Raw genomic sequence first — 27,653 nt, forward strand, 5'->3', positions numbered from 1 at the left:
TGTGAAATCTCGTGCAAAGCACTACTTTAGAGGCTTGTGAATAGGCCAACGAGCTAGACAAGCAAGTCAATCCGGATTATGTAAAAAAGGGGAGAAAAAGACCCAAAGTGGATCAAGAACTGAATTTGATTGCTCCATCTCTGGAGACAAAGACACCCACATATATCTTAAACAATTTGGAATCATTTAATCTGTCGTCCACATCGTGTGCTGTCCCCTGAGCGTGCTCGATTTGACTCGTGACGATAGAAAAAGTGTTTCGTGTACCTGTGAAGGGCGAGTTGTTTTGACGTTTTTCCAGCCTGGAATGAGACTTTATTGATTTAACCTCAATCCCCCTTCAAAGGTGCCCTTGGAATATGCCGAGCACAACCATGAAAGATGCATGATAGGTAAGCTCATTACTGCACGAGCTCTTCTAGCACCATATTTTTGTAATGGCTGACGATTGAATTGACCTAAAAAATTTGGGATACCATTTGGGATTCCCTGTTTTAGGAGCTGGGACCAAAGGGCTACCAACAATTCGTACCTACAAGTGCACGAAATTGAGATGATGATCGGGCTGAGAATCAAGCTTTTAATCCAATGTCTTGAGTGTTAGGTGGATTGCCCACTTTGAATGTGCGTTTGGTAGCCTAATGGTGTAGTATGCAAAACCCCTGGGTTTTATCTCTATTTGGCTTGAAATGCTTTTAGTGGCCGTTCAAAGTCCAGTAAACACGAAACTAGTTTCCATCCTGCAAAACCAACCGATTTCGAACGAACTCCTGCTATTGCTTCTCGCTCTTCGTCTGAGAACCGCAGTTCAGGAAAGTGCTTGATTTCTCCTCAAGAGGCTACTACTGCCACTGAACTCCTTTTAATGCGCCATCTAAGCAAGTGGAAGCTCCACATTCTGGCTAGTCAGTCAGTTCACGGTGATGGTTGGTCATGAGCATGCCTCCTGCCTTCTTGGGACATTGTCTCATAATTTCAATCCAACAGCCTCACTTCAAACCTCCAAAATGAATGATACGACAAGGAAAATCCGGAAACTGTCCAATGCACTTGCGTGCCAATAAGGCTGCCCCGGGCCCTTGAAAAGCAGAGGGCTATTCCAAAGTAGTTCTGGGTCTCAAGAAAGGCACGTACCCGCACCGTTTGCTGGGGCAAAGATCTCTAGTTCCAGGCTGTGGTCAGAACGCGAATGGATCAAGATACGGTCTTAATTGGGTTAGTAGTTTGCAGATAAAACAAACAGACCGTAAAAATGATGCATTCATAAATTAGAGGACTGCCCATCAGGGTGAGAATGATCTCCTTTCAGGGACAAGTTAAAGGGGGGCTCCTACTAGGCCCACTCACCTTCTTAGTTAGTACTTGTTTTTAATGATCATGCACAACACATTTACATTAAGGTAATGCATTAAAATACCTGGGATGGCTGCAAGAAAATGGGCTTCAAAATCCTCGAGGGATTTCATAGTCTGACCATTGACCGAGCAAACCGGATGAATTTTAACCGCTAAGAGGTCCGTCAAGCTAATTCTCTCAATTTCAACATGATCTTCAAAAATTTGGAAGATTATTTCTCCTTTTAGAGGAATCAAAGCTCCAAACTGATAGAGAGGGATGTAGATTACATATGAGGATAGTTAATGCTCGTGCTTGCCCCGGCACCATGGAGTCCGAGTTCGTAAGTACACGTACATACGCTCGTACGTATGCATATATGTATTGTACGAATAGTACGTGTATATACGTTCGTGTGAGGGACAACCTCTGTCGAGGAAAAGTTTTTTTTTCATTGAGATGCGTATCCGTTGGAAAAGTTCCTGGACCATTCCCTTCGGTTCCATTCAAAGAAGTAATTTGAATAAAGAAAAAAGACCGGGCAAATCTCGTTACAATCTGGGTTCCTCCTCAAGTTTTTCTTGGCTTTTGGTGCTTCTTCTTGGGGTGTCTGGGAAGTTTTGGGGCCTTAAATGACTCTGTAACTACGTACAGTGTGTACAGTGCCCTGGCAAGTCCCATTTAGTACTCACACACTTCATACCCTTCCGCAAAGGTGGTTTCTTTCTCCATTTTGTTTATTCTTTTATTGAGGATTGGCCACATTTTTAGTTAATGACCCCCTTTCAAGTCCACCTGAAACAGAGAGGAGTCTCTCGGATCCAATCTCATCCCGACCTGAGTGATCTTGGCCGATCAATTAGGAATGGGCGTATTTTTCAATATCGCCTCGTGGACAATAAATCATAGATCAATTGCAAAGATCTTTACTTAGACATGATTCTGCCGACCCCATACATAGGGTACCCAGCCCAATACTGAACACACATACTCTACACAGCACTCCCGGGCTGCTGCTTGTTGCTGGCTATCGTTGTTGTTGTTGTTGTTGTTATAGCGCCGGAAACTTCACCGAAGTCAGGACTCAAGCTGTTTGCGTCTTGCTCAAATGGAATTGATTAATTGATTCAACCAATGAAATAATGAGCCCTTATTTGTCAAGGTGTCTTATCTGTGAGCTTTGAAGGCGTTGGAAACTTGAAGCCCTGGCATTGAACTGACCATCCCAGTGGAGGACTCGCATTGGTTGCAAATAAACGAACAACCGGGCGCAAACCAGGGAATTGGCTCAATCACCTTCAGGGAGGCTTCAATCGGCTGGATTAATGCGTATCCCAATTTGAAACATAGCCAACGAACGGAAGGGAGTGTTCCTTATTTTCAATTAGGCTGGAAACGTCTGTCTGCTCACTTTGAAGACCTATTCAAAAGAGTCTGACCTTCGATATATCTTTCATTGTTGATTGAGGCAATAAAAACACCAGAAAGGGTTTTCTTTTCAATAGAAGTGTTTGATGTCGAACAAGCACGAAGGTGGAGGAAAAGGAGGAGTAGAAGAGGGACGAGGTGATTGCCCCATTTTGGTGATTCTCAAAGAGTCTGGACACCCAAATACCAATGAGTACATATGTGTGTGTATGAGTGTGTGCTTATAAAAAGAGACATTAGTTGAATAGTCTACGTTCTTCTCTTCAATTCAAATGAATGGCCCAGTAATAAAAAGGGACAGACCAGACGTTCTCTTGTCCGATTGCTTTGTCTTCTTCCCTGACTTCAATGAAGACTTCCTAACATCCCAGACCAAAGGAATTCCTCGAAGTAGTGATGTACGACACTTAGATGTGTAAGATGGTGTGGGCACATGGGTAAACTTCCGTGCGACAAGGCGGAAGTTTGACTTGTTGGTGTCTGCTCTTAAAAAGTTAAGAGCATCTAGATGTTTGTATTCACGACGGATTGATTTTCCCTGGTCAGGCTTTGCAGCTCTCACTTCAAATTCCTCGAAAATGTGAGGAGTTGACCCTCGCGGGATGTACGGTACAGCAGAGGCTTTGCAGCTCTCACTTCAAATTCCTCGAAAATGTGAGGAGTTGACCCTCGCGGGAAGATGGAAAGTCATGAAAATATGCAGAACTTTGCATGCTCCAAGTCTCAGGCGACTTGTAGATGCATTCAAAAAGGGCAACCAAGTTTTGAAAATCGTCTTTGTAAGACTGCCAAGTCCTGATGCAAGTTTAAGCAGATTTTTTCCCCCGTTTTGTGAATCTCTTCGTGTGCCAAAAGGTGACATGAGCTCACGGTAAGGCCAAATTGACTCATTAAATCAAAGCCTAGCACAGGCCAACACCAATCCTATTGAGTTCCAATGATTTATCAGGCACATTTTCATTGAACGTCGTCCCTCTTCTGCATGGTTGCTCACCACGTAGCGAACTCTCATGTTTGAAATTGGCAAGTTTGGAGTCCATTATTTACTCGTGGCATCATCCATCCCGTTCTTAAGATTTCGTCCCTCCGCCCAGGAATACTGAACGTTGAACGGATCCACTGATCAGGAAAATGATCCTGAACTTGCGGCAAATTTTCCAATGTCCAATATCTCCAGAGTTGCACGAGGACAAGCTATATCATGGCTGAATATTTAATGACATGTGCCGAGATACTAACATGGTGTCAGAAATGTAATCTGATAAAGAGAAGAGACACCGAGCAGATCTGTGTTCCCTCTGGCTTTATGGTAGACTAGCCAGGCACATAAAAAGATAATGCTTCAAAGGTCGTCTGAGTGTATCAAGAGCCGACGAGCATTTTCCAATGAAATTGCCTCTGATTTTTTTTTCGGCTTTGTGTACATAACGCCATGTTTATTTGGGCGACCCTCCACATCCTGTTTAGTCTTCCTTCAGTCATGGCACACGGTTTTACTCTCTACTGTCGTAAGGTACGAGCACACGAGTACACAATGCATGTTTTTTTTCGTGATTGAAATTCTTTCTCTTTTTTAAACGTNAGTATGCTAGTTATCAATGCCATTCCATATTCTTGGTACTGCGGGTACTGCGTGAAAAAGAATTTTGCTAAATGTCCCGGAATTAGCCTCGCCAACTCTCTGTATCTACATCCCTTCAAATGAATGACACGCCTCTTGCAGTTGGAAGCTTGATCGGCGTCAAAGCGTCGGTCCAAGCAAGCATTCAAGGAGCAGAGCAGTATGGCATCCAAGCAGCCGATTCTGCGGCGGTGTGCTCCTTAGGTGCGCCCGTTTTTATGTTCCCGCTTCTCTCTCTCCCCCCCCTCTCAATAAGCGGTTAGCCCAATCACACATGGTGTGTGCCAAACCAACCGGTTCGAATGGAGGTATAGAGTTCGCGTTAGAAAAAGGAACTACATGATCCAGATTAACTTCGTGCAAACTCATTGAGTCCTATAAGATCCAGTGATTGATAGGGACAAGACCATGAGATCATGGCTTGATGATGAGGCATTTATAAAACCATCATCCACTCTTCAGCGCCGTCGTTTGTCCGTGGATCGATGGATCGGTTGACTGGCCCTCGATAGATCGTCAAGATATTTCGTTTTTGCTTTTCAATGAGCAAGTTCTGCATTGAACTTATTCTAGAGCTCGCTGGAAAACGAACAAGTGCTTGAACCTGATCTTGTGTTACAGATACGTATCGGAGAAATTGGATCAAGGAAGTTTGGCCTGGTATTTTAGACCTACAGCTCTAGCTTAATGCTGGTGTTCCTCGTCTAGTACTACGAGGGAGTAGACTATATGTATGTACTGAAAACGAACGGGTTTAAAGCGTCTCATTTGAAATGACTTCTTGACACACCACATACAGGATCTAGAGAGACCCGTGAGCTCCATTGCAATTTCTAAACTATTAAGCATTCCAGGTCATTTGATAGACTTGATTTACAATCAAATCCGGGTCCTCGTGCACACCAAGAGTGGTGAATGCATATTGATAATTTCAAGATGCCTCAAGTTCGGCATTACCAATTTCTTTTGAGAATCATTTCGTTCGAATGACAAACCTGTACACAACTGCCATGGCTGCATAAAGTTGAAAATATATTTGCAACCCTTTCTTCATTATTGTCAAAAAGGGAATTGTCATCGTTGTGTGGTCAGATCTTAATTCGTGGCTAAAATGGTGGTTGTGGATAATTCAAACCTTAAAGAAATAAACAATGGCAAATAGTTTGTCGGTACTCCATTGTTCGTTATTTGTGATGGAGTTGGGCCAGAGCCTTGCCTTGACCTTTTTGACTTTAGTTTCTTTGGGATATGAAACTCATTTGACGACGACATTATCATTGTATTAATTCAATGGGGCTCGAGTAATGCACCATGAAACACTCCTCAGCATGTTTGGTATTGTAGGAAGTATCAGGAAATTACGAACATTTAGGTTGCAAGGAAGAGACCCAAATATCCTTGATATTCGTCATATGCGTTGTAGGCCAAAAAAATCCCGCCATTTTATGCATCAGATAATGTGCTTCCAATTCACTCACGCCCTCACCCGCAACATTCGGTGTTATTAACGAGAATAGGAATCTTGGGCCCGTAGATTCATTTCTCATCAACTTCAACTTCAACTTTGATCAGCCATACCTGAAGCGAAAGTAGCCACCTACATACCATTGGAGTCCTAAGAGCGACACATTGGTCGGCCAATCGTCAAATTCTTTACGAACTCACCGAACTCATTAGTGCAGAAATGATGGCCGTATATTCAAGACAGTGACCGAACAATTCATTGGCCAAGAAGCTCTTATCATCGAGAGCTTCATTCTTGCGCTTTGATTGATTGACGAGTGGTACTATCTCTTTCGCGAAGGTGAGCAGGCCAGCCAAAATGTCCTCAAAGCAAAGAAACATGATAGTAGAACCCAGTTAGTTGTCTTTGGGCTTAATCTCAATAGGGAAAAGGTCCCTATCAAAACATTACCCTGGTGGTGGTGGAGTTCGTGGTGGTGTCGTTGGATAACCTCTGGAGACCGAGGCAAAGGAGATTCAAATCCTGGTTGGCTTGTGAAGTCGTGCAAATAATAAATCTTCAGACTGGTTCTTTTAAAATGTATAAGTTGTCTTGGCGTAGAAAGTGTTGGCAGTAATCATGACATCTAAAGTACTCGCCGTCGCCATAGGAAGTTGGACAATCGAGATCTTGACCAATGCTTATCCCCTGATTAAGGTGCCCAACCATGCCATGGACAGTTGGACACGGGCAGGAGTCTCAACCTGTTTTGAATTTTCGAAGAACTTCTGCGACCACATTAAAGGCATATTTTGACACTGGCAGAACAGATTATCTAGCGTGTCACTCGCTGCATGGATCTGTTCAAATGACAACAACCTTGCTAGCAGTGTAGATAGAGTTTGTGCACAAAGATGTTAGGTGACCATTCGGTTCATTAGCAATGTACGTGTGTGTGAGAGTGAGAGAGAGGCTCCCCTCGCTTTATTGACGGAAGGTGGATTTTGACCATTGTTGAGATAGGCTTTCTTGAGTACTGACAAGTGAGAGATGTCCTTTTAAGGGCTTTATGGCAATTTAGTGGCGTGCATATTCACTATTGCGTCAAGGATCTACCACTCTCTATTGTATACGTACATAGGTCAATCTTCAAGGGAGCTGATTCACAATAGTAGGACCCTGATTTATCTCTGAAAACATGCTTTCAAACGGTCTTTAAATATGACTATAAAACCTAATTGAAACACGATACCATCTACTACTAGTGGCCGGCCATCTCGTGGTCACCTTTGACAAGGCAGGTTTCTATCCGGCGTCCCAATTTGAAAACGCCAGAAATTGACCATTCATGCATATCTGTCAGATGCAATCAATGAAGCAATTAGTTAAGCTTCTGCTGCTGCACGTTCTTTGAAGACCCAAGGGCCTCCTTGAAATTAGTAGCTGATGGTTGCACTTGCCACAATGAGAAATGACAGGAATATTCGCATAAAACACATTGGTCACAGGCGTCCCACTTTGAAAATAAATGTCCCGTCTAAGCCGTTTATCATTGCCTTTCAAGTAATTTGATCAGGCCTCCGTACTTGATTCACGGCCTAGTCATCTCATCTCACTATCTCTGCGTGATCATGCGGAATGACATGAAAGGATAAACAGCAAACATACGTATGAGCACTCTGCAATGGGATTGCCATCCACCTCTAGTCTCAACCATTCAACTGAGTAGCACCCTGACCAAGGATCTTGAACCTCTTGGTCAGTTCGTCATTGACAACTAGAATCCCGTCAATAGTTGGAGGGTTCGTCGGAATAAAATGATATCTTGGCATTGGATCTTCCGAAACTGAAGCCATTTTTTCGATCAAGAAAAGGTGTCTTGATCAATAGATGGATGCATGTCGGTCACAGTTTTATAACAGGGCTCTGGCGTTGTGCATCAACATGGAGGAGAAGGCCCTTTAAGATTTCTCTTTATTTTATCTTCATGCAAGATCAATCTCATCAAAAAGTAAAAAAAATAGACCAGGCGCACGATAAATTGAGCAAGAAACGACGACATGACCAAACGAGGTTTGCCTTTTCACCCACTTAGCAAATACAAAAGCCCAGACATATTTTATGACTGTCCAAGCAAGCAAAGCACTGGCGTCTCATTTACAAATTCAAAATTCATTCCCCCACATTTACGAGCTTGAGGGACAAGACATAGCTTTGGGTAGAAACCTTGGGAAATGAAGAAATTCGTCCTCCCTCCTAGTCCTCCTCCTCCTCCTTCTGCCGTCATTTGAACAAAACTAGGAATCTGACTCAGTGAAATGATTCTTCGATGACGCTTTCATGTCAAGTTATGTCGGCGTTGTATTCAGGACTAGAGCCAAGTTAGTATTACCCTACTAATGTCTGGTCAAAAGTGATCTTCAGCTCATACGTACGTACTTACGCCCGCCCGTGTCAGTCCAGAGGGAAAAGATTGGCGACAGCCTGAAATGACGAACAAAGAATTTTAATGGAGACCCTCTCCTTGACCATCAAGGATGAGATCGGCCAACGAGATCGCCTTAAAAAGCTTCACTAACGTCTACCCTTCTTCCCCCTTCAGTGCCAGGAAAATGTGAAAAAACAAATCAACCCATGGCCCAGTAAATACTTGGTCGTGGGGCTGGGGCTTCACATACGAGATATCTCCATAAAATGACGTTCGTACGTCTTCGTTCGTCCACCCATCCACCCATTCATCCTGGCTTTCGCCCACCTTCTTCCAGGGTATTTGAAGGGCAAAATCAATTTCCTCATGGGCCCGTTGAATGCATTTGTATTAGAGAATTAAGTCGGCTTCTGCGGTTGGCACGATTCAAGGTTCCCCGTGTGGACACTCGTCGACCTAATTAATGCCATTGAACGTGCCAGAAAATTCTGAGCGATGGAACTAAACACCTCTTCCCAGCCCAAGGAACAAACAACAAGCACTCTCAATCACTCGAGGATATCGCTTCCAGTCCATTGAGTCGAGAGGTTCTTCAACCAAACTTGAGGCTAGTGAAAAAAGACCTGAAGAGTTCTTGAATCATCAACAATTTTGGACGTAGAATAAAGCAGGGAGAACATTTTTTGAGCACACACTATGCAATCCCGACAGAATGTGTGGGCTTTGAGGATGACACTCTGTCCGTTCCATATTTTTGACATATTTTACCATCAAAGTGATTTGAAGCGATTTCGATGAGAATTTCTCAATACGACAATTCTTTTGCTTTAGTTCTAGTCTTATCTGTCTGTGCGTGTCAATGAGATTGGATCTCAGTCCTGAAGATGAATGGGATACACTCAATAATCACCTTCCTATGTCGCAGTACACTAAACCGTAGATATCAATTAAATGAGTCAATTCGTCGAGCTCTATCAAGTGGTTTGCACGAAATAACGATTCGGAATGGTAACTTTGGCGTTCTTCCTTGCATAACAATCACTTCTTATTCCAGAGCTGTAACCTTCGACCGCAATCTTCTTCGACAAATCTTTCGATTAGGTACTTAAGAGCAAAATCGTATTTTTTTAGAAGGTTGCCATATTCTAAACATGGCTCTAATAGTTTGGAAAATCTCAAGTCCTGCGACGACAGACTCGAGTTTTTGAAAATAAGATCAGAACACCATTGCTACCCACATCCTGTACAAAATTTGGGCTTCAATGAAAATAAAGGGAAGGACAAATGTAAAAAAAGGTCAAGGGACTGGGGAGATTTATAGAAACAATTGAGAATGGACGTACTGTATAATGAAATGTGCTTTTGATTCAATGCAGAGCATATAAGGAAGTAAAAACGGATTGTTTACTGCAGTTGATTTAACTGTCGAAATCAGGCCCTCTTTTTGGTTTGCGTTTTCGCATTTGAAAGGGGCTCGAGAATATGTGACTAATTAGGAGGTACAGCAATTTGTGTTGTAGGTGTCAGAAATCTAGAAAAAATGCGCCTCAAGAGGCTGGTCGCACTCTCATGTTTGTCTGGTTGGAAAGGAGAGACCACAAGCCAGAAACCAAACAAAAATGTGCCACATTACTCGCGTGTTTGAGCCTTTAAAAGACCGTTAGTTGGGTGCCAAGACTTGGCTCGTGGAATCTGGTCCAATTACTTTCGTTTGTCAACCTTATCCGAGGAAATGGAACCCCGATACAGTACATAGAGCAGAGAGCGAAAGGGAATGTAACAGAAACAAAAACCCAACCTGACAATGACCTCATAAATACACATTTCGCTTGTGTCCCTTCGACGGGTGCATCCTCGTCAAAGTGGCTTTTGAACTCCCTAAGCGAGAACTACTCTCGGTCAAATTGAACGGCGATGCATCGGAATCTTTTGCACCGCTTCGCCCTGACTCGTTCAACGGGTTTCCAATGGATTGAGTGTTAGCTCGTCACCGAGTGCCTGATTCTGAATAAGAAGGAACAACTCGAACGGGACGAACAGGACAACTCCTCAATGCGTTGTGGACATGCACATACGTATTGGGGCACTATGAGTCCATGCGTTGGGAGCCAATGAAGGATGTAAATCATCACTTGCCATTGTTCGTCGAAACCGGGCTTTTTGCTTTTCTTCAGTTCAGATTGTGCGAAAAGAACCATATTTTATCCAAGGTGGAAATCTCCGTTTCAGATAAGATGGCCATGGAGCTGGCTGGCTGGTTGGGCTTCGAGTTTGAGCTGGCAAGGGTTGCACTCTCCTAGGTACTACTACTACTACTACTACTACTACTACTACTACTACTACTACTACTACTATGTACGAAGCTTCTTCCACTTCGTTTTCTCCTTTCCTTTAGTCCTAACACGACGTTTTCGATTTATGGAGCTTGAGCTCAATCTCAAGTCTCGATCGAGAGGAAAAGAAAAATAGAGAGACAGAAGAACAAACGGAACCATGTGATCGGACACTAACACCAATAACAGCAACAACAGCAACAACAACAACAACAACAACAATAGCAATAGCAACAATAGCATCCTCCTCCTCCTCCTCCTCCCTCTAGAAGGAGCCCCCACCCCTGAAATATTGCTCCGTTTCTTGTGCTTCATATTGAAATGAGATACTTGGCACCCTCAAAACTGACTCTGAGTACTACCGTCGTCTCTCCTTCATCGTGCTTCGTGCCATGCTCCTTTGTCAAGGGTCTAGTCTAGTGTGGCTGGGAGTTGTCTTGTTGATGGCACATTCAGTACTTGGGCTTGCATGAAAATGTGCCTATTTATGGTGTCGAAATTGCTCATGCTTTCCTCGTTTACATACTTCGACTCGAAGATACATTCGGAGAGAAACACAGAGAGCCTTAATCGATGTTGGGCTTGTACGTACCTCGTGCTTGAAATCCCACTTTTGATGAAGCTTTGTTCTCCGACGAGGCAAACAAGCGCAGGGAACGAGAAATGGGGCATAAAAGTAGCATAAAAGTGAGCCATTTACTAGAGCTTGGGATGGTTCTGACGATTCTACCCGTGTTCACTTACTGTAACAGGTCGCCCAATGTGCGATCGCTCACGACGATCCTTTGCCCTTACGTACACTACATTTGTAGCCATTCCCGTGGTAGACTGGTCATATTTATCCAATCACTATTGTGTTACCACCCAGAGTCATTCTGGATCAATATGCAATGAGTGCCAAACAGATCCCGGACTGACTAATATCTCATTCTGAGCTGTTTCAACCCAGGCCAAAATGGCGCGTAAGAGCCATTTGGAAAGAAAACATACTGCATGGTTGCTTTCTGCGTCTAGGATTTCTTATCTTCGCGTGCCATTTAAGGAAGGAATGAGAGGAAAACCTTTGCGGCACATTCAATCTCGCCCGATTTTGATCCCCACCACAAACAAATCAAGAACTTGCCCACAAATGCAGTGAGGAGACCTTTTAAGAACAACTGTGTGCAATTATAATAAATTCTTTCGACTCCCGAATGCAAAAGGTTCTATCTCAAAGTCTCCTTGGGCCGTGTAAAAAATGTTCTTGATTTCCGCGAATACTTAACTCCCACTGATGCCAATTTAGATAGAGTAACTGGATCCAGGTTCTTGGAGTTGTTTAAATGCTAATTTTCAACCAACCCACCCAACGTCTGGACTGGTTTTGGACAGCTGTTAAATGATTCTCAGAATAATGAGAACATTGCAATCATTCGGTATCATAATCATACATTCCTGGACCGTATTTGCCCCAAGAAGAAAGTGAGAAAAGATGCAAAATGTTTGTGAATGAACGAATTCCTCTTGTTTCCTTGCATGCATACATTATCGTCGTCCAGTGATCGGTCTTATGCAATGTGGATGGAATATTGTTCACGGACTGTCAAAAGGCACTTCTCGGAGCGCTATCCATCGGCATCGGTGGTGGATTCACTACAAGAAAATGACTTCATTCTCGGCACTTGTCAAGGTGAATGCAAATTCGCCTTCAACATCTTTGGTGGTTTGGTGTCATTGGTATATACCATACTGTACAGTATTGTACGTGATAGACCCTAAACGAGGCCATCAAGCAATTTTCAATGGGCTTTTATTCGGCATGCCATGGAGGGAATCAAAAGGTGAACTTGGGACGGAACGAGAGGCTCGACGAATAATCGTGATTTTTGAATCAAGTCAATCAAGAGGACCTCCCCAGTTGAAAAGACATCTCTTTTCTGATAAATATCGTCAACATAGCGAATTATAATCGTCATATCAGCCCCCTACCTCAAGAGTGTTCGAGTCACGTCCGATCTGCCGAGAAAAGCCGGTGTCATGACTGGAAGTGGGCATAACTCCTTTAATGGAGAACTCGAGTCGTGACTTTTGCCAAGATTTGCGTGACGCATTTTACTGCGCATTGTCATTCGTAAATTGAAGGGCCGAAATGCAGCCCTGGAACATCCTGTTGGACAGGTATTTCAATCAGTTGTGCGATAATGATGCGCCTAGATTCCATTCTTCTCTGAGGGGCATTATCGAAATATAATTGGTCAAACATGAACGCCTGTTGTGCCTGGGCGCACTTTGAAAAATCTCGAGGAAGAGCCTGCTTGAATGTTAAGTCCATCGCACCGCGTGATGAGTTTGAAAATGCGAGTCATTTATTAACAGATTTGACTAACAAGGCAGGTGAGAAACAAAAACGCCCGCTGCTCAGCCTGCAATAATTGAGACATTGACGAAGAGTATGATGTGTGGAAGGGTTTGATGAATGGACCGGCTTGCATTCAAATCAGCGTCTCACATGGACTTTTCGAGTCGCGAGTCGCAAACTTTCGGACGTGAGGCTAATGCCAATTATCCTAATAAATCAAGGCCTTCTCTCCTAATCAACGTTTCTCCGACCGGTCTGGACCGGAACTTTCATCTCCATCTGTCTCAAAAAATGGAAGGAAGGAAGGAAGGAAGAAAGACCTTCTTGTTTTGGGCCTGATGTTCAACGTAAGAACATGGCCAAAGAATGAGGCAAGTCAGCGAGAACAACATGGGTTCGCTTTGTTTTTTGTCGATCAGTACAAAGGCGAAGCATAGAACACAAGCACATACACACATACGCTCTTAAGTACGTAGACAGTGTGGGCAGGCAAATCGGGGGACGATGGAAGAAGGAACAATTGGGACGCTTGGGACGCTTGGGATGCTTGGGCGGGAAGCAGCCTTGCATGGTTTTTTTTGCAAGCTTTCCCAATGATTTTTCGTGCAACATGCATCCCACTGAGCATTTAATGAACCTCCCGCTGTCAAGAGTGTGGCCAAATCTGAGAAAAGAAAATCTTCATTAAGACAAACTGGAGAAACGAGCAAGAAACCCTGCACTGATGAATTCGAAGTGCTTTTGGAAGTCCAGGAGTGTTTCAACTCGAAAACACAAATTTCATGATTCATGCTTTCGACTTATCGTAGTTTTAGGTTAAGTGACAGTCGCAAACAATTACAACGAAGACAAGGAAAGTGTTTTGTTCAGGAAGATGTCCACACTTCATGGTGTGTTTCAAAACATAAGGACATTTACTTAAAAGCTAGAACGATGCTTAGATTGTTAACGTCCTTAACTTTGACACCACCTGGGCGAATAATTAATTTGCTTCGGATTGATGCGCTAACAAAGTGCAATCTATCTCTGGTTTGGTCACTTTTTCCCTTGTTCCATTGGCAATACCTAGCCAGATTGAAGTTGATAACGGAGAATTTGTGGGTGTCAATTGCCTCACTTGATTTTCGGGTCAAGAGGTAGCCAACACATTATTTATGTTTCCTAAACGATCTTATTCTCGGTCGATTCAATCAACCGGAAGTCTTATCTTTTGTTGCATATCTTAATAAGTGGGAGCACTAGCACCCTAATGAGACAGATAGCAGTCGAGTACCATAAATAGACATTTCTTCAAGCAAGACAGATGGTCTAAAACTGGTGCCATACGTCTCATTTGGCCCGTCTTCGTGTTCTTTTTCCAAATGATTTTGAACAATCAGGCTGCCTCAAAATGCCCATTGTTCGGGAAATAGTTGGTAGCCATTCTAAAACGAATGAAATAAAAAGAGCGAAAGAGCTGCTGTTGTCCTATTAAGAGAGAACTTATTTCTTAATTTACTTCCTCTGAAGAGACTATCCCTTTTTGGAGATTAACTTCCCCTTTGTTGTGGGAATGCATGTTTCGAGTGCCAAAGATGTACCAATAAAATAACGGCCCAGACTGAGTGAGTGACTAGAGGACTTGAATTCTTAAATTAACCATCCTGTGGGATCCTGGGGAATGGCTCCATTAGCCCGTGGGCAAGTGAGATGCCCAAAACTTATGCGATGTCTCCTACGAATGCTTCTTGTGAACCTTGGGGCTATTTCGTCACTAGTTCAGAATCGAAGTACAGTCTTGGACCGTTTAAGTGGTGGAGTGGACAAGTATCCGTTTGGTGGAATTGATTACGTGTCCCTGGAGCTATGGCCACTCACTGATGTTGGTGGAGATTTAGATAAGAGCGAAAACTGACACTTTTTCCATTAACTTGCAGCAGCAGAGAGTCTAATGATGTTTTAATTGCACACTCGAGATAGCCTCCTCAACGAGAGGTAACCTTTTCCATAAAAGAGATGCCAATTTCCCAAACCCTCTTCCCCTCTCCAGCTGATTCTGAATGGCCGCACCTGACATAGCCTAAATGTGTCCTTTTACCTTTTGTTCCAAAACCGAGTGCTAAGCTGGAAAACACTTCTAGCTCTTCGTGAGAACGAAATAATTGGTTGGTTTCTCATTCTTTGACGGCCTTCCTGGAAGACATTTGTTTGAACGAGGATTTTCGAACTCATCACGAGCAAGAGAAGTCGAGTGAATGAATGAAACTGGTCCCGATTTGATTGGCTCAAAAGCTTCCATTAATTTTGTCCTCTTTGAATTACGACCCTACAGGACTCACTGCAAATCCACCCATGAATTCAGTCCAACCCGCTTTAATGTGCCAGATATTCTGGGTTGCAAGTGGATGGAATTTATCGCCGGCGATTTGTTGACAGCATGATTAGTTTTCAGCCGTAAACGGTAGATCGAAAGGTGTTTGCTCATTTTTTGCGCAATCTAGTTTGCAAATCTGTTCAGAACACTTGATCACCTACTTCCAATTAACCGCATGTTAATTGACTTTGGTAATGTTGCTCTGAGAGGCAAATATTGGCCCCCAAAAGGCCACAGCCGAGAAAAATGTACCATGAGCTCGTGAATGAAGCTTGTTTTTCATGCAACGAAACTGAAAGAAAACAATCAGAAGATTTTATGAAACAATATTTTCTACTGTAGCGATTTTGTTAGTGATTTCCATGGTTAGCCAGTGGAAACGGGTCTCAAGAGTACAATGTGCAGCATGAGTGTAGCCTCTGAACAGGAGATAAAATGCACATCAGTTGAGAGAATTCATAGATACGGTGGCATTTTTGCCGCAATATAATCAGATTACTGGCATCAAACGAATGATCCAACCAAGTTTTGGCTGCTGTAGATGGATGAGAGAGACTTCCATAAAATCTATCCATCCAATATCTCGGCCCGGAAAGATGATGAAATTCCAATTATATGGATAGTTGGATGACTGGATACCACAGATTAATGGTTCATCCAATTTCATCTCATCTCGAACATCATGCAACGCATCAAATTGGATCTGGGGCTCAATATTCCAATCCTTTCCAAAACATGGAGTACATGTACATATTCGGTAGACTTTACCACGCCTTTCTCGGAACATGGCACCGTCAAAGAAACTCTGAATCACATCCCTTCTCTCACTCTCTATTTCAGGTTGGCTGATTTCTTCAGAACATGGAGCATGCGAGCAGGAGAGAGAAAGACAGAGTGTCCCGATTACGTAAATCGTAGGTTCAATCTTGCAAATTGAAACTCATCCACTCGCGTGTCTTTCTGAATGTCTGGCCTTTTCTCCAACGATTCCGAGCTGCACAATGTGGTGGTCGCAACTTCAATAACTGAAGCCTTTGTCTCTCTTTGAAAAGAGGCCCATGCCACTGCCAAGTCTTGACCGACATGATACTTAATCTTGGAGCCTTCGGCCACAACCACCTCCCAAAGCCATCCAAATCCCTTGGTTTCTCCTCGTCATATGTAAAGATCCCAAGCTCACCCAGCTCCACCCGCCCCATTGTCTCCTGCTGAGGATCTGAGGATCTCTGTCATTATAGAGCATTATGACCACCTTGTTGGCCTCTAGGCCCCCTATCTTTTTGGGCAGACCCACTCAACAAAAGCCTACAGAAGGGCCTGTGCTTCAATGCTTGTGCGCCCATGTCCCGATTCCGATGAGCTCCACGAACCATTTACTGGAACAAGTCAAGCAGCATGGTTCCAACAAGATTTCCATTGACGATGATTTCCCTTCCTTGGAGTCCCTCTCGTCGGGCGCGGCCGTGAATGGTCAGGATGGTACCAGGTTGAGGCGTTCACGGTCCCTACCGCAAGACGAATTCCGAGCTTTGATCCAAAAACTTAAGGAGCTGGAACGAACGGATAGCTTCGTAGGTGGACGGTAAGTACAATCAGGGATCACTGGAACACTGGAAAATTGGACGAATCAGTTTCAACGGGTTTATAAAAGATCTTGAGAATGCCATGGTCGGTCCAAACTATTCTCAAGAAAGTGAGCAGGCATGCACACATGAAGTAGGTACGTCCATTGTACCGTAAGGAAGTACTGTGCGTAGGTATGAATGGATGGACGTGGCTCAGAATGGGTTATCATCATCAGGATAGTCATGGGTCGGTGATCCCTCAAAGAATATTATGACCGCTCTTGGTCAAGAAAAGCAGAAGAGCTCTCTTCAGCCCTTGCGCAATTGAAAACTCTCCAATATCCAACAACACACAGATATGGACTGCAAATCACGGCAGGTCCGCTTCGTAACGTTATTGCATTATGTGCGTACGTAGGTGTGTACACTTTATATCAACACAGGCTCAGTGTTATGGTGTGACCTCCTTGTCGTCTCCCCCGGGGTACACGGGTAAATGCATTGCATGCTCTTAATGGCTATTGCCAAAAGTGAAATGTCATGTCCGTGTTATCGACTCCTGTCATTAAAGCCATCATCAGATTTCTTTTATCCGCCGATCATCAACGTCGACATCATTATCGCCCCTCCTTTTCCCATCACCATTTTGATTTGCTCTCAACCTTTTGACATGAGCTGCTTTCATTCCCGGTACCATAGATTCGTGGTATGATGTTGGTCGGTTGGTTGGTTAGATGGTTAGATGGATGGATGGATGGATGGATGGATGGATAGATGGGTGGTTAGCGAGTTGGCTAGGAGATGCTTGAAAGGACCACTTACTATTTATCTTTGGGCAACATGTTCTACTAAGAACACCTGCTAATAGACGACGTACCTCAATGTATTCGGGTCATTTGCAATTGTTCGTGAACAGCACAAGCATCAGAGACCTCTGAAGCAAGAATTGGGTTTAATTAAACGACAGAGAGGAAAATTGGCAGTAGCTGGAGGTGATGTGGCAGAAGGTCCCCCCTCAGCTCAGCCACACATTAGCACGGGTGTTGAAATGAGATATGTGGATCATCAAATCGAAATGATAGCCATGGGCCAAACCGGATTCCAAGGTGGTTTTAAATGTCATTTATGCATCGAATCTTTTCAGGGCACAAGATTCTGGGTTCAACAGCGAGCAGCCCAGTGGCATTCTGGGGAGTGAACCTCCAAGTCAAGGCGCCAGTGACGCTCCCAGCGCCATCTTTGGCGACGATCTGCACAGCGGGTATTTGGAGCATTATGGTCTGGATGGTCCATTAGCGCCCCCGGTTCCCATTGCGGAACAAAACCATCAGAGCCAGAATCCCCCGGCCCCCATTCCTCTTGAGCAGCTCATTGCCATTCCGTCAGGCACCTCGACCAACACCAGGAAAAAGAGAAAAGAGGAATTGAAACAATCCACAATTAGACAGCATTACTACCCTGAAGGTATTCTTAATTCATTGTCCTAAAGAGTAACGGGTCAACAGAAGATGGCTAATCAGGCAATCAATTTGTCAATCAAGCAATCGATCAATCAATCGACCGATCGATCAATCAATCAATCTTAAAGCAATGAGGTTCACATAAAGTTCTTGTGTCAATGATGAACAATCAATGACTTGGTGTCACATGATTTCATTGCTTCGATTTTACCTTAAACATTTGCTTTTAACGCTGAGAAGGCGTGGAATAAAAAACGGGAGCAGTTTTAGCGAAGCACACAAAGAACTTCTCCTTTCCAGTAAGCTTACTTTTCTCTTTTCTCGATAGTTTTGTATTATGCCCTGATCGACAAAGAAATTGGGCAAAATGGACCCTCTTGTCGTAAACAATTTTTAGCAGTCCTACTGTACAATATGAGGGTCTAATGTCCAATGGGGCTGTTTTAGTTATTGCAGGAGCAAGAATGGCATTCACGTTAAGTTGAATCATTTGCTCAATGTAGCAGAGAAACGGGTATCGCATTGAAAGCGATGGATTTCCTTGGAACAATATTTATTTGTGAAGAGAGCTTTTCGTATGAGAAGCTCGAGACCTTCTGAATGTTCGTTGAAAAATGAACATGTTGAAAGTGTTCTTTCTTTGAACCCGCTTATTTAGAGAAAAATATTTGCTCCGCGTCTAAAGATAATTACTTTTGCTGATTCATATCGACAAAATTGATCTTTTTATTACTCGGTTGACTCATTTATAAACAAATCAAAACAAGCTAAAACAAACGAAAACAGATTTTAAAAGAAAGACAACTATTTTATAACCCAAATATCATTGCTTTCATGTTGCTCGTGTTTCAGGAGGATGGGGATATGTCATAGTATTCGTGGCCTTTATCGTTCAAATGATCAGTCATGGGCTGCACATGTCTTTTGGAATCCTATTCATTGTCATACTGAAACGATGGGGAGAGGATAAGGAGGTGGAATCAGGTAAGTTCACTTTTAGACGGGCGCACTTTTATGCCTCGTTTTCATGCGCCTCACATCCTCCTCAACAACTGTCTTTTGACACGTCGTGATGACATGTCGTAAACGCTTCCCATTTCCAAGTTGGATGGGTGGGTGGGTGGGCGTGCTGTTCAGTTCCAAGTGCATTTTTTCTTCCGTTTACTATCTCTCACTCACTGAGTTATTGCTCCTGTCAATACGAGTTCTCGAATTTGAGTTTTTCAAGTGTTCATCATCCTCTAGTTTACTTTTGTAGGCTCTTGTACGCCTCAGAATGATAAGTTAGAGTTGGAAATGAGTTAGAGGGCACTGATAGAGAAACACCGCCCAATTGACTGGCACGAATAACCTAGCAATGAAAATGTGGCCGATCATTATTTTATATTATTTAATAGGCTAGCAAGCGATGATATGTCTCAATCCTTTTTTTCATGTTAACAGAAATATCGATTAAAACAACATACTTGTAGAACGAAAATGGAATACCATTTGCGTTGAATGGTACTCTTTGAAATTTAGAAAACATCCTCGGAGCAAAGATGCGCAAACAAATGTTCTTAAGCACCGAAGAAATAGAAAGTTCCACTTCTTTTCTGCTAAGTTTCATTTAAGTACCACCAGGTAAAACCGCCCTGTATTTCAAACAACCTAGTATGCTAACATTTGATATTAGCGGATGAAAATCGAAATATTAATATCAAATGTTTTTGAAGTCATGGTATCTGAGCTTCGTAATAATGGACATGGCACTTGTTCCAACGGTTCTCACAAAATAGATCTCTGAAAGGGAACAAAATGCAAAGTGGCGCATGGTGACTGGGAAACGAGGGGAAATAGCTCTTAAGTGTTCATTAATATTCGTGTCGACAGAAATGGAACAAAGATCAAGGCAGACGTCGATGCTTACTGGCTGACTTGACGTTGAGCATCTCAATTCTAAAGCCGTAAGCCGACTTCAAGTGAACATGATGTCGGTCCTTCATTCAAAGCATCGGCAATCCCCAAAACAACAAACGAACGGATCATCCGGGATTCAGGAAACAAATGTCCATCCTGGACTTATCCGTAGTTTTGTTTCTTTGTGTGCTCCTCCGATCCAGGTCCTGATTCTTTGGACAAAATAAGCAAATCCGAATTCAAACCCAGTCAGACTGTTTGTTTGGTCTGATCGGAAACGAATCCAGATCCAAGTTTGATCCCCATCTGATTCAGGGGCCGATGAAGGGGTGCCTTGTTTTCAGATATGCTCCCACTTTTTATATCAATTGGAGTGCCCCAAATCGAGAATGAGATGCCATAAAATCAAGAGGGCTGAAAACTTTTCCCGTGGCAAACCCGTCTCAATAACTTTACTTGCCCTGTGCGTACCTACGGACGGCTCCCTGTTTTCTTAAAGCGGCAAAAACCATCGATTTTTTGCCTCCTAGAGGTTAGTAATCCCGTTTCTTAGCTCCGCACTCAGTCATCTGGTGTTCACAGATTGATCTACTTCACAAGAATTGAGGAACTGAGGAGCCCCAGTCGGAGTTCCAGCTAATCTTGGTTGCCTCTGGCATCTCTGCATCGCCCATTTACGCAGAAATCGAACTCGATCTAGTCAGGTGTTCGAATCTATGATTTCGTGCCAAAATCGTATTTGACAACCTATTTGTCAGCTGGAGTGTTGCCACGTTCACGTATTCGTGTTAGCTCTCTTCATGTTGAGCCAAGCCAAGATTGGGATCAGATCAAATTTGGCTACCGATGCATCCTGGGGAATCATGCGAGACTTTTTAGCCATCACTCTTGTGGATCTACTACCTCACTTCAGATGCATCAAGACGGCTCTTCAAAATTCCGGTTTGAAAATGGCTAGCGGAATTAAAGGGATTTTTATTGTTCTTGTTTACGCTCTGAGTGGAGTTTACAGGAGGAGTCTCTAAATAAGTGAAGAGGGCGGCTTTTTCTCAAGTCGATTTATAAGGTGCGAACCTTTTCGAGACCGCTCACATTTATGACGATCGATAAAAAAAGTACTTCTTTTTAGCCATAAAACTCTTCCAAACGTGCACGAGAGAGAGAGAAAAACGATCTCAAATTCGGTCATTTTCGTTACTCTTGAATGTCCTAGCGTTGTCGGATATGTTCGGAGAAGTCAATTTTTATGAGTGTCAAAACAAGGGGAAAGGCGTGTTTTTCACGAGTTTTTTTGCCGTCACTTTAATCGACCTAACAGCTTTTTGCACTTTTGCGGCTGTTCAATGGTCAACATACAATTTGTCGAGTGGCCAGCAATCAATTCCCAAAACATGTTAAACAATAAGATGCGACATTCGTCAAGTTGACGGCCAACCAAAATCCTTTAAATTAGTGCAAATATCTTGAGTTGATCTCGAATCTTCAAGGAGATATATGTGCGTAAATTGATCAAACTTGTTTCTTTGCCATGAACTTTCCGGCCGGAATCCCACTTAAAAGGTGTGTTGTAAACTAGCGAAAATTAGAGGTCTGGCAAGAGGAACAGCTTATAACTTGCGTACTACAAAGACAGGACAATCACTCGAACTGTCTCCATAAATTCACTTGATTGCCATTTACAGAGACATGCACGAATGTCATACATTACACCTAACAAAAGAGACCCGTACCAACAACGCAAGATTGAGGCAAGGCTTTACGACGACGTGCGTGTGCACATTTACAAATCACACTTAAATACCTGCCAAGCTTGTTGAGCAATTTGACAACCTTCACCCCACCGCAACAACAGATGCTCAGTGGAATTTCAATTTAATTACACAAGTCTATCTCCCAATTTCGAGGAGATCGTCCTCGGGATAATCGGCAGAGGATCATCTTGATAGAACATTGGGACCACAACCTTATCAAGGATGAGGAGAGGGGAGTTCCCTTGTTATGATCGAAGCCACGAAGAAATATAGTAGGACATTGAAGAAGGTGAAAGTGTTGTGTCATCCCACCAAAATGTTTAGTTTTTTTTCATGAATACTAAAACTTGGTGTTCTGTTGGTCTTCGCAGAAAACGCTCGGCGATTCATTGAGAAAGGTCATCATCATCATCATACTCGAGATCCTGAGTCTCGGGCGGGATGAGGGAAAAATAAATATTTTCGTTTTCGCTTCCTTGGATGTCTTTTCTGAATGGGCGGCTCTCACTTCGTCTACAGTATTTAAACGACTGACAAGGGCATGATTTTAATCAAAGAAATGAGTCGCCTTCTATCAGCCCGCACATATAATGTACACTCACATACGACCATGAAGAGTGATATTTTGACGCGGATTGAGTAAAGACAACAGAGCCTCCCGCATTCGACGATTACAGATTTAGTCGCACTTTCGAAAAGGACCATTCATGGAAAAGGCGAGAGATGAGTGATGTGTGTGCACTTGCAGTCGTTGCATGGCTTGGGTAATTAGGCCGGAAGATATACACTGTCGCCTTGAAAGACTAAGGCTAATTGCCGTTGCAGTTGGAGGAAAACGGATCATGGCAATGGTTGAAGTGAAAATTGCTCAGTCTGCAAATTTTCCGCCGCTGGAAAGACGAGAATGACGTTGATAATCGCTTTAGAATTTGACCAAAACGGGTTTGCTCCCGGTCCAAAATCCCCATGAATTTCTCGAGCCCACTTTCCACCTCTTTGGGCTTTTGTTTTCCATTACTTCTTATTCCGCCCAATAGACAAGTATCCATCTTAATCGCTCTGTCTGACAATAAACACTTTACTACCCGAGTTTCAAAATAGACAATGTGTGTACTTACAGTGGGCGAGGAAACCCGGCAATGATGTCTCGAAGTCATTATACCTAGCCAAGCATAACCAAAACAATTGCCCGCTTCTTAAGAAGTATAATAGAATGGTCTCACACATACTTTACATTCAGGATTCTCGAGAGCCCAGGCGGCTTGCTTTGCTCGAGGTGAAAACGGTGCGCCGATCTACTTTGAGGAAGGAAAAACAAAGACTCCATTCCTCCACACAAATTTCCCGCGTCCAATAGTCTGAAGTAATCAGTATTTGTAGTATATCAACAGCACTAACTGATTGTGTCGGCGTTTTAGATTCTTGTCTCTAATGCCACAGATAGCAGTCGACAATTGTCAATGCCTTCGTCAGCTCGTTACAACTGGGGGTCAAGCCATCAATATGCATGTGCATATGCTCAAAATACAATTCTGGCCTTCCATCCCCAGGAAATCAATCTTAACAAGATATTCGAGCTTGGCGTAACTCATCGGCACAAAAGATTCCCCTTCGTTGGGTGAATGTTGCCTGCATCAACACTCAATAGTACAATGGCTAGCTTTGGCAAGAATCAGGCAAAATTACAATGGTTCATCATCAGGCTCATCAAAGGGGTCAAGAGGTTCAAAAGGAGCCGGGAATTGACGGGCCATAAAGATGAGTATGTGTGATATGAATAGAGACGCTTGGGCCAGACCACACGAGCGGAGAAGGATTGGGTTGGATGGTTGTCCCATTATCATGTCAGTTTTAAAATACGTCGTTGATTTCACCGCACCAACTGAGCAAGAAGCAGTCCGTCATGGTCGATTCCGACTTGAGCTCAATGCGTACCGCACGTACGTATGTAGAATCTAGTTCATCTTAGAAGCACAAAAGAAAGTTTTTATGGCCCTTCGCGGAATGGGGATCGTTTTCATTAGTGGACAGAGGTTAAAAGGTTTCCTGTTGTTCGTGGCCGGCTTCAAGGCCGTGCGAATCTTTTGAAATATTGTTCTCAATAAAAGGTCATCTCGCTTGGGAAAGGCCTCACTCACACCGAAACTTATATGGACAGGATAAGAAAGAGAACCCCTAAAGGTCAATATTAGAGGAGCTGAAAGAGAGGGATGGAACATTGGCCGGGAAATTTTAGACCATGTCGAAGGTCAACCAAACTCAAAATTGGAAATGGGTCGCATATATCAAAGCAAAGACCCCTTTTCTTTCTCTTTCCTCTTCTTAGTTTAGCTTGGCTTTGATTGGGATCTTGGGCCAATGGGCCCCAATCTATTTGTAGGTTTGAAATAGGAGCCAACTTGGTTCAGATCTGGGCTAATGTAGAACTTTGATCATTATGGAACATAATGTCATTGGATCCTTTATCAACATTGGTTGGCTCTTCGATCGACCGGGTCTACCCTCAATATGGAATGATAAACGACGTCTTGAATTGCTTTTCAGCGTTCTTGGGAACCATGTCCGTGTCCGTGGCCTTATTTTGGTCGCCCTTGACGATTGGCGTTTGTCTGAGGAAATCCACCCGTTTAACGGCTGTCATTGGGGGATTGGTGACCGCTTTGGGTTGTCTGTTCTCTTCTTTTGCCAGTCAGTATCATCAGCTCTTTCTGAGCTTTGGCTTGATTGTAGGTGAGTAGGTTTTCCAAAATATTTGACTGATCTTCGATCCTAAGAAGCAAATAGAAAATGAAAATAAAAACGAATAATGAAGTAAAAACGATTTTTTTAAATGAGATATGGAAGCTCTGAATCAAGCAATTGATTGTTCAACAATGAACCATGACCATTTATGCTATTTATTTAGTTTTACATTTTGATTCATTCCAATTCTTTGCCAAAATGAGGCATTTTGTCTGCCCAGCGGCAAGACAAATTTAAAAAGTGTTGCCCAATGGGTTTGTCTATTTGTCTAAAAATCATATTACTATGTCTTAGTCGTTAATAAACTTAGTCAGGGAAGGTAAGTATGAGGCTAGAAATTCCTTTTAGCCGTTCATGTAATAAAGTGCACAATGCTTACGCTCTTACGCCACGTTCCAATTTCATTTATTCGTTGGTGAGCCCAATTCACAGAAATAACACAAACCTTAAGGTTATTTTAAACAAAAGTCAACAGTTTGGGTATTTTTGTCACAAATCTCAGAATCAAAAGATATTTCCAAAAGACGTAGCTGAACATTTAGACAAATATCCTTCAAATGATGATGCTTCGGTCACTCCTATTCACTGGTTCACTTATCTTTCATGTCAGATTGTTCATCACTTATAATGACCAAATCAAGAAGCATTAAATTGAAAAAAGGTATTAAATAATAAAAAAGCAAATATTTGGTTTGGAATCTCTTTAGTTAAGCGAAGATGGGCTTTCAACCTGCTTTTTCATTCAATGTGATAGGTCCCATAACATTTGGGTGTTAAATTTTTGGTTTTCAGGAATCGGTGTTGGCATGACACGAGATGCAGCCAATCTCATGGTCGGGCAGTATTTCAAGCGCAAACGGGAATTGGTTGAGATTGTTTTTGTGTCTGGATCAGGATTGGGAATCTTGGCCATGTCCTTATTTATCAGCGATACTACCTCGTAAGTCATTCGAGTGTGATGCAATAATACCCCTGGTGCCAGATGTCAGATAACAGCCCGGGAATCTTTCTCTAATTTAGAACGTTTGGGTGGCGCCTGGGCCTGCAAAGCCTTTCGGGGATATCCTTCGTTCTGTTCTTCTTGGGCACTTTCTACCGCTCAGCCTCTTTATACCATCCCCAACGAAGAGCTATCCTTCATTTGAAAACCCAGAAGAGGAAGATAAAGAACAAAGACAAAGAGAAAAATAAAATACAAGATGATCGACTGCCATTCTTTGACTTCACCACGCTGAAAAGTCGAACGATACAAATTATTCTTTCATCCATTTTTGTGGCCTTCGTCGGTCTCAATGCGCCCTTATTCTTATTGGTGAGAACAAGCTTGGGTTCCAAAGCTGTAACCTTGTCCGATTGCGAGTCAATAACCTGTCTTTCTAGCCCAAATTAGCCTTGGACCAAGGCCTCGATCGTTCCAGTATCACACAGATGCCCATTCACTTGGGTGGAGGTTGGATACTCGGCGTGTTGGCTTTTGGAATGGTGATCGTGAACAACTCTTCCGAGTGTCGAATAGCTCGCCAATACTTGTGTCAAGCGGCCTTGGTGATGGTGGGCTTGGCTTCATTGAGTCTTAAGGGTGTGGATGGCCCAAGTGGATTCATTTTGTTTGCTTGGCTCTACGGCATTGGTCTGGGTGGTTACATTTACTCCTTACGGATGTATCTATTTGAAAAGGTTCGGGCTAGAAATTTTGCTCGAGCCTGGGGCTTTGCCCAATGTGCCATGGCATTGCCTAACTTGATTGGCATGCCTATAACCAGTGAGTAGAGGCACATTAACGGATTGTTCCCCAGATGATTTGATCAGCATTGAACAGTATACAATACCATAATCTCCTTTCAGTTCTGATCAATCGACTGGGTGATCCGAGCTATGGTCAATATTTCTGCACCGTATCAGTATTATCGAGTGCATTTCTCTTGGTTTTGGTGGACGTTCACAAGAAGAACCTCAGACGAAAGAAACGGCAACTTCATCACACCAAGTCCATCGGTTCCACGGCGACTGGAATGTCATCCTCGTCATGTCCCTCTCACCCCTACGGCAACGGCAATAGCCTCGTTCTGTTGGGTAACAGTGCCTCGGGTGGAGCCATGGGATCGGTCAATGGACAGATCATTGTCAACATTCCATCCATTCATTCCATGGGAGCACCCGAGTTGAGTGATGGAGGAATGGGCGTTCTCTCTACGGCCTCCACGGGCAGCCGAAAGTCGGACAGGCACCGTTCTTTCCCGGGCCACAAGTACGACGACGGTGTGTTGTATCCCGTGAACGTGAATGGAAATAGCGATAACCAAGAACTCGTGCTTCTGCGGCCAAAGCCAGAGCTCACCTTGATTTCTGAAGAAGAGGGTATCGGCGACATGGATATTCCGGAAAACTACTTTCTCGCTGAGGAGCTCGACTTTCTGGAGAACATTACGTCTTGTAACAAAGTCGAAAATTGTGTCATGTTGAGCGAATTTGAGCAAAACTTATACAAAGAGAGTGAAGGAGATGACAAGGGGTCGAGTAGCTCATCAACTGGGTCCGTTTCCAAGATGACTATTCCTCAATTCCGAAGGAAGTCTCGATTTGGGCGGATCTTTTCATCCACCACTTCCAAGTCAAAAAGACCAATCACGACAATTGAGGAAAATTCAGTATAAAGTATGTCCAAACTTAGCCGCCGATTTAGTTTCATGTAAAAACGATCGCATTTCCTCGGCTTCAGCTGCCTTTATACTTATTGATTCAATGGTATACAAATTGATGCAGATCAATGTCTTGAAATTCCTAGTAACCAACGCCAAAGAACCCGAAAGCTGTGATGACTTGTTCAAATTTGACCTTAATTCATATAAGACGTGTAACTTTTTTTCCCCAATGGTCCTCAAAAAGGCCACAAAAGAAGGGGCGTGACTATGTGTCTCATTATAAATTCAATGCCCGAACGAAATACAATCATCAA

The 27,653-nt window shown here is 43.2% G+C and overlaps 1 protein-coding gene and 1 long non-coding RNA gene across 3 annotated transcripts; one reads left to right on the top strand and one right to left on the bottom strand.

Annotated features, from left to right (window-relative positions):
* LOC131881060 (monocarboxylate transporter 2-like) lies at positions 1-27,653 on the top strand. Of its 2 annotated transcripts, XM_059227819.1 has the most exons (9): positions 1-392; positions 16,121-16,862; positions 17,990-18,309; positions 19,158-19,289; positions 24,500-24,685; positions 25,490-25,637; positions 25,718-26,009; positions 26,078-26,459; positions 26,543-27,653. In XM_059227819.1, exons 2-9 carry the CDS (start codon positions 16,525-16,527, stop codon positions 27,349-27,351), a joined length of 2,607 nt encoding a protein of 868 aa, XP_059083802.1. In that variant the 5' UTR covers positions 1-392; positions 16,121-16,524; the 3' UTR covers positions 27,352-27,653. The 2 variants fall into 2 exon arrangements, with proteins under 2 accessions (XP_059083802.1, XP_059083803.1); XM_059227820.1 differs by lacking the exon at positions 1-392 and having other exon boundaries at positions 15,998-16,862.
* On the bottom strand, positions 5,633-6,645 carry LOC131881061 (uncharacterized). Its single transcript, XR_009373324.1, has 3 exons — positions 6,300-6,645; positions 6,050-6,211; positions 5,633-5,962 (listed from the first exon to the last, which is right to left on the bottom strand). It is a non-coding gene; the product is annotated as an uncharacterized LOC131881061 (long non-coding RNA).

This window comes from Tigriopus californicus, chromosome 5 (assembly GCF_007210705.1).
Source record: "Tigriopus californicus strain San Diego chromosome 5, Tcal_SD_v2.1, whole genome shotgun sequence".
Classification (NCBI taxonomy): domain Eukaryota; kingdom Metazoa; phylum Arthropoda; class Copepoda; order Harpacticoida; family Harpacticidae; genus Tigriopus; species Tigriopus californicus.

Excerpts from the sequence above, each read along its gene's own strand:
- LOC131881060 (XM_059227819.1), top strand. The coding sequence starts at position 16,525 with ATGACCACCTTGTTGGCCTCTAGGCCCCCTATCTTTTTGGGCAGACCC. Across the intron at positions 19,290-24,499 it reads GGATAAGGAGGTGGAATCAG|CGTTCTTGGGAACCATGTCC; the intron begins GTAAGTTCACTT and ends ATTGCTTTTCAG. Across the intron at positions 26,010-26,077 it reads ATGCGCCCTTATTCTTATTG|CCCAAATTAGCCTTGGACCA; the intron begins GTGAGAACAAGC and ends CTGTCTTTCTAG.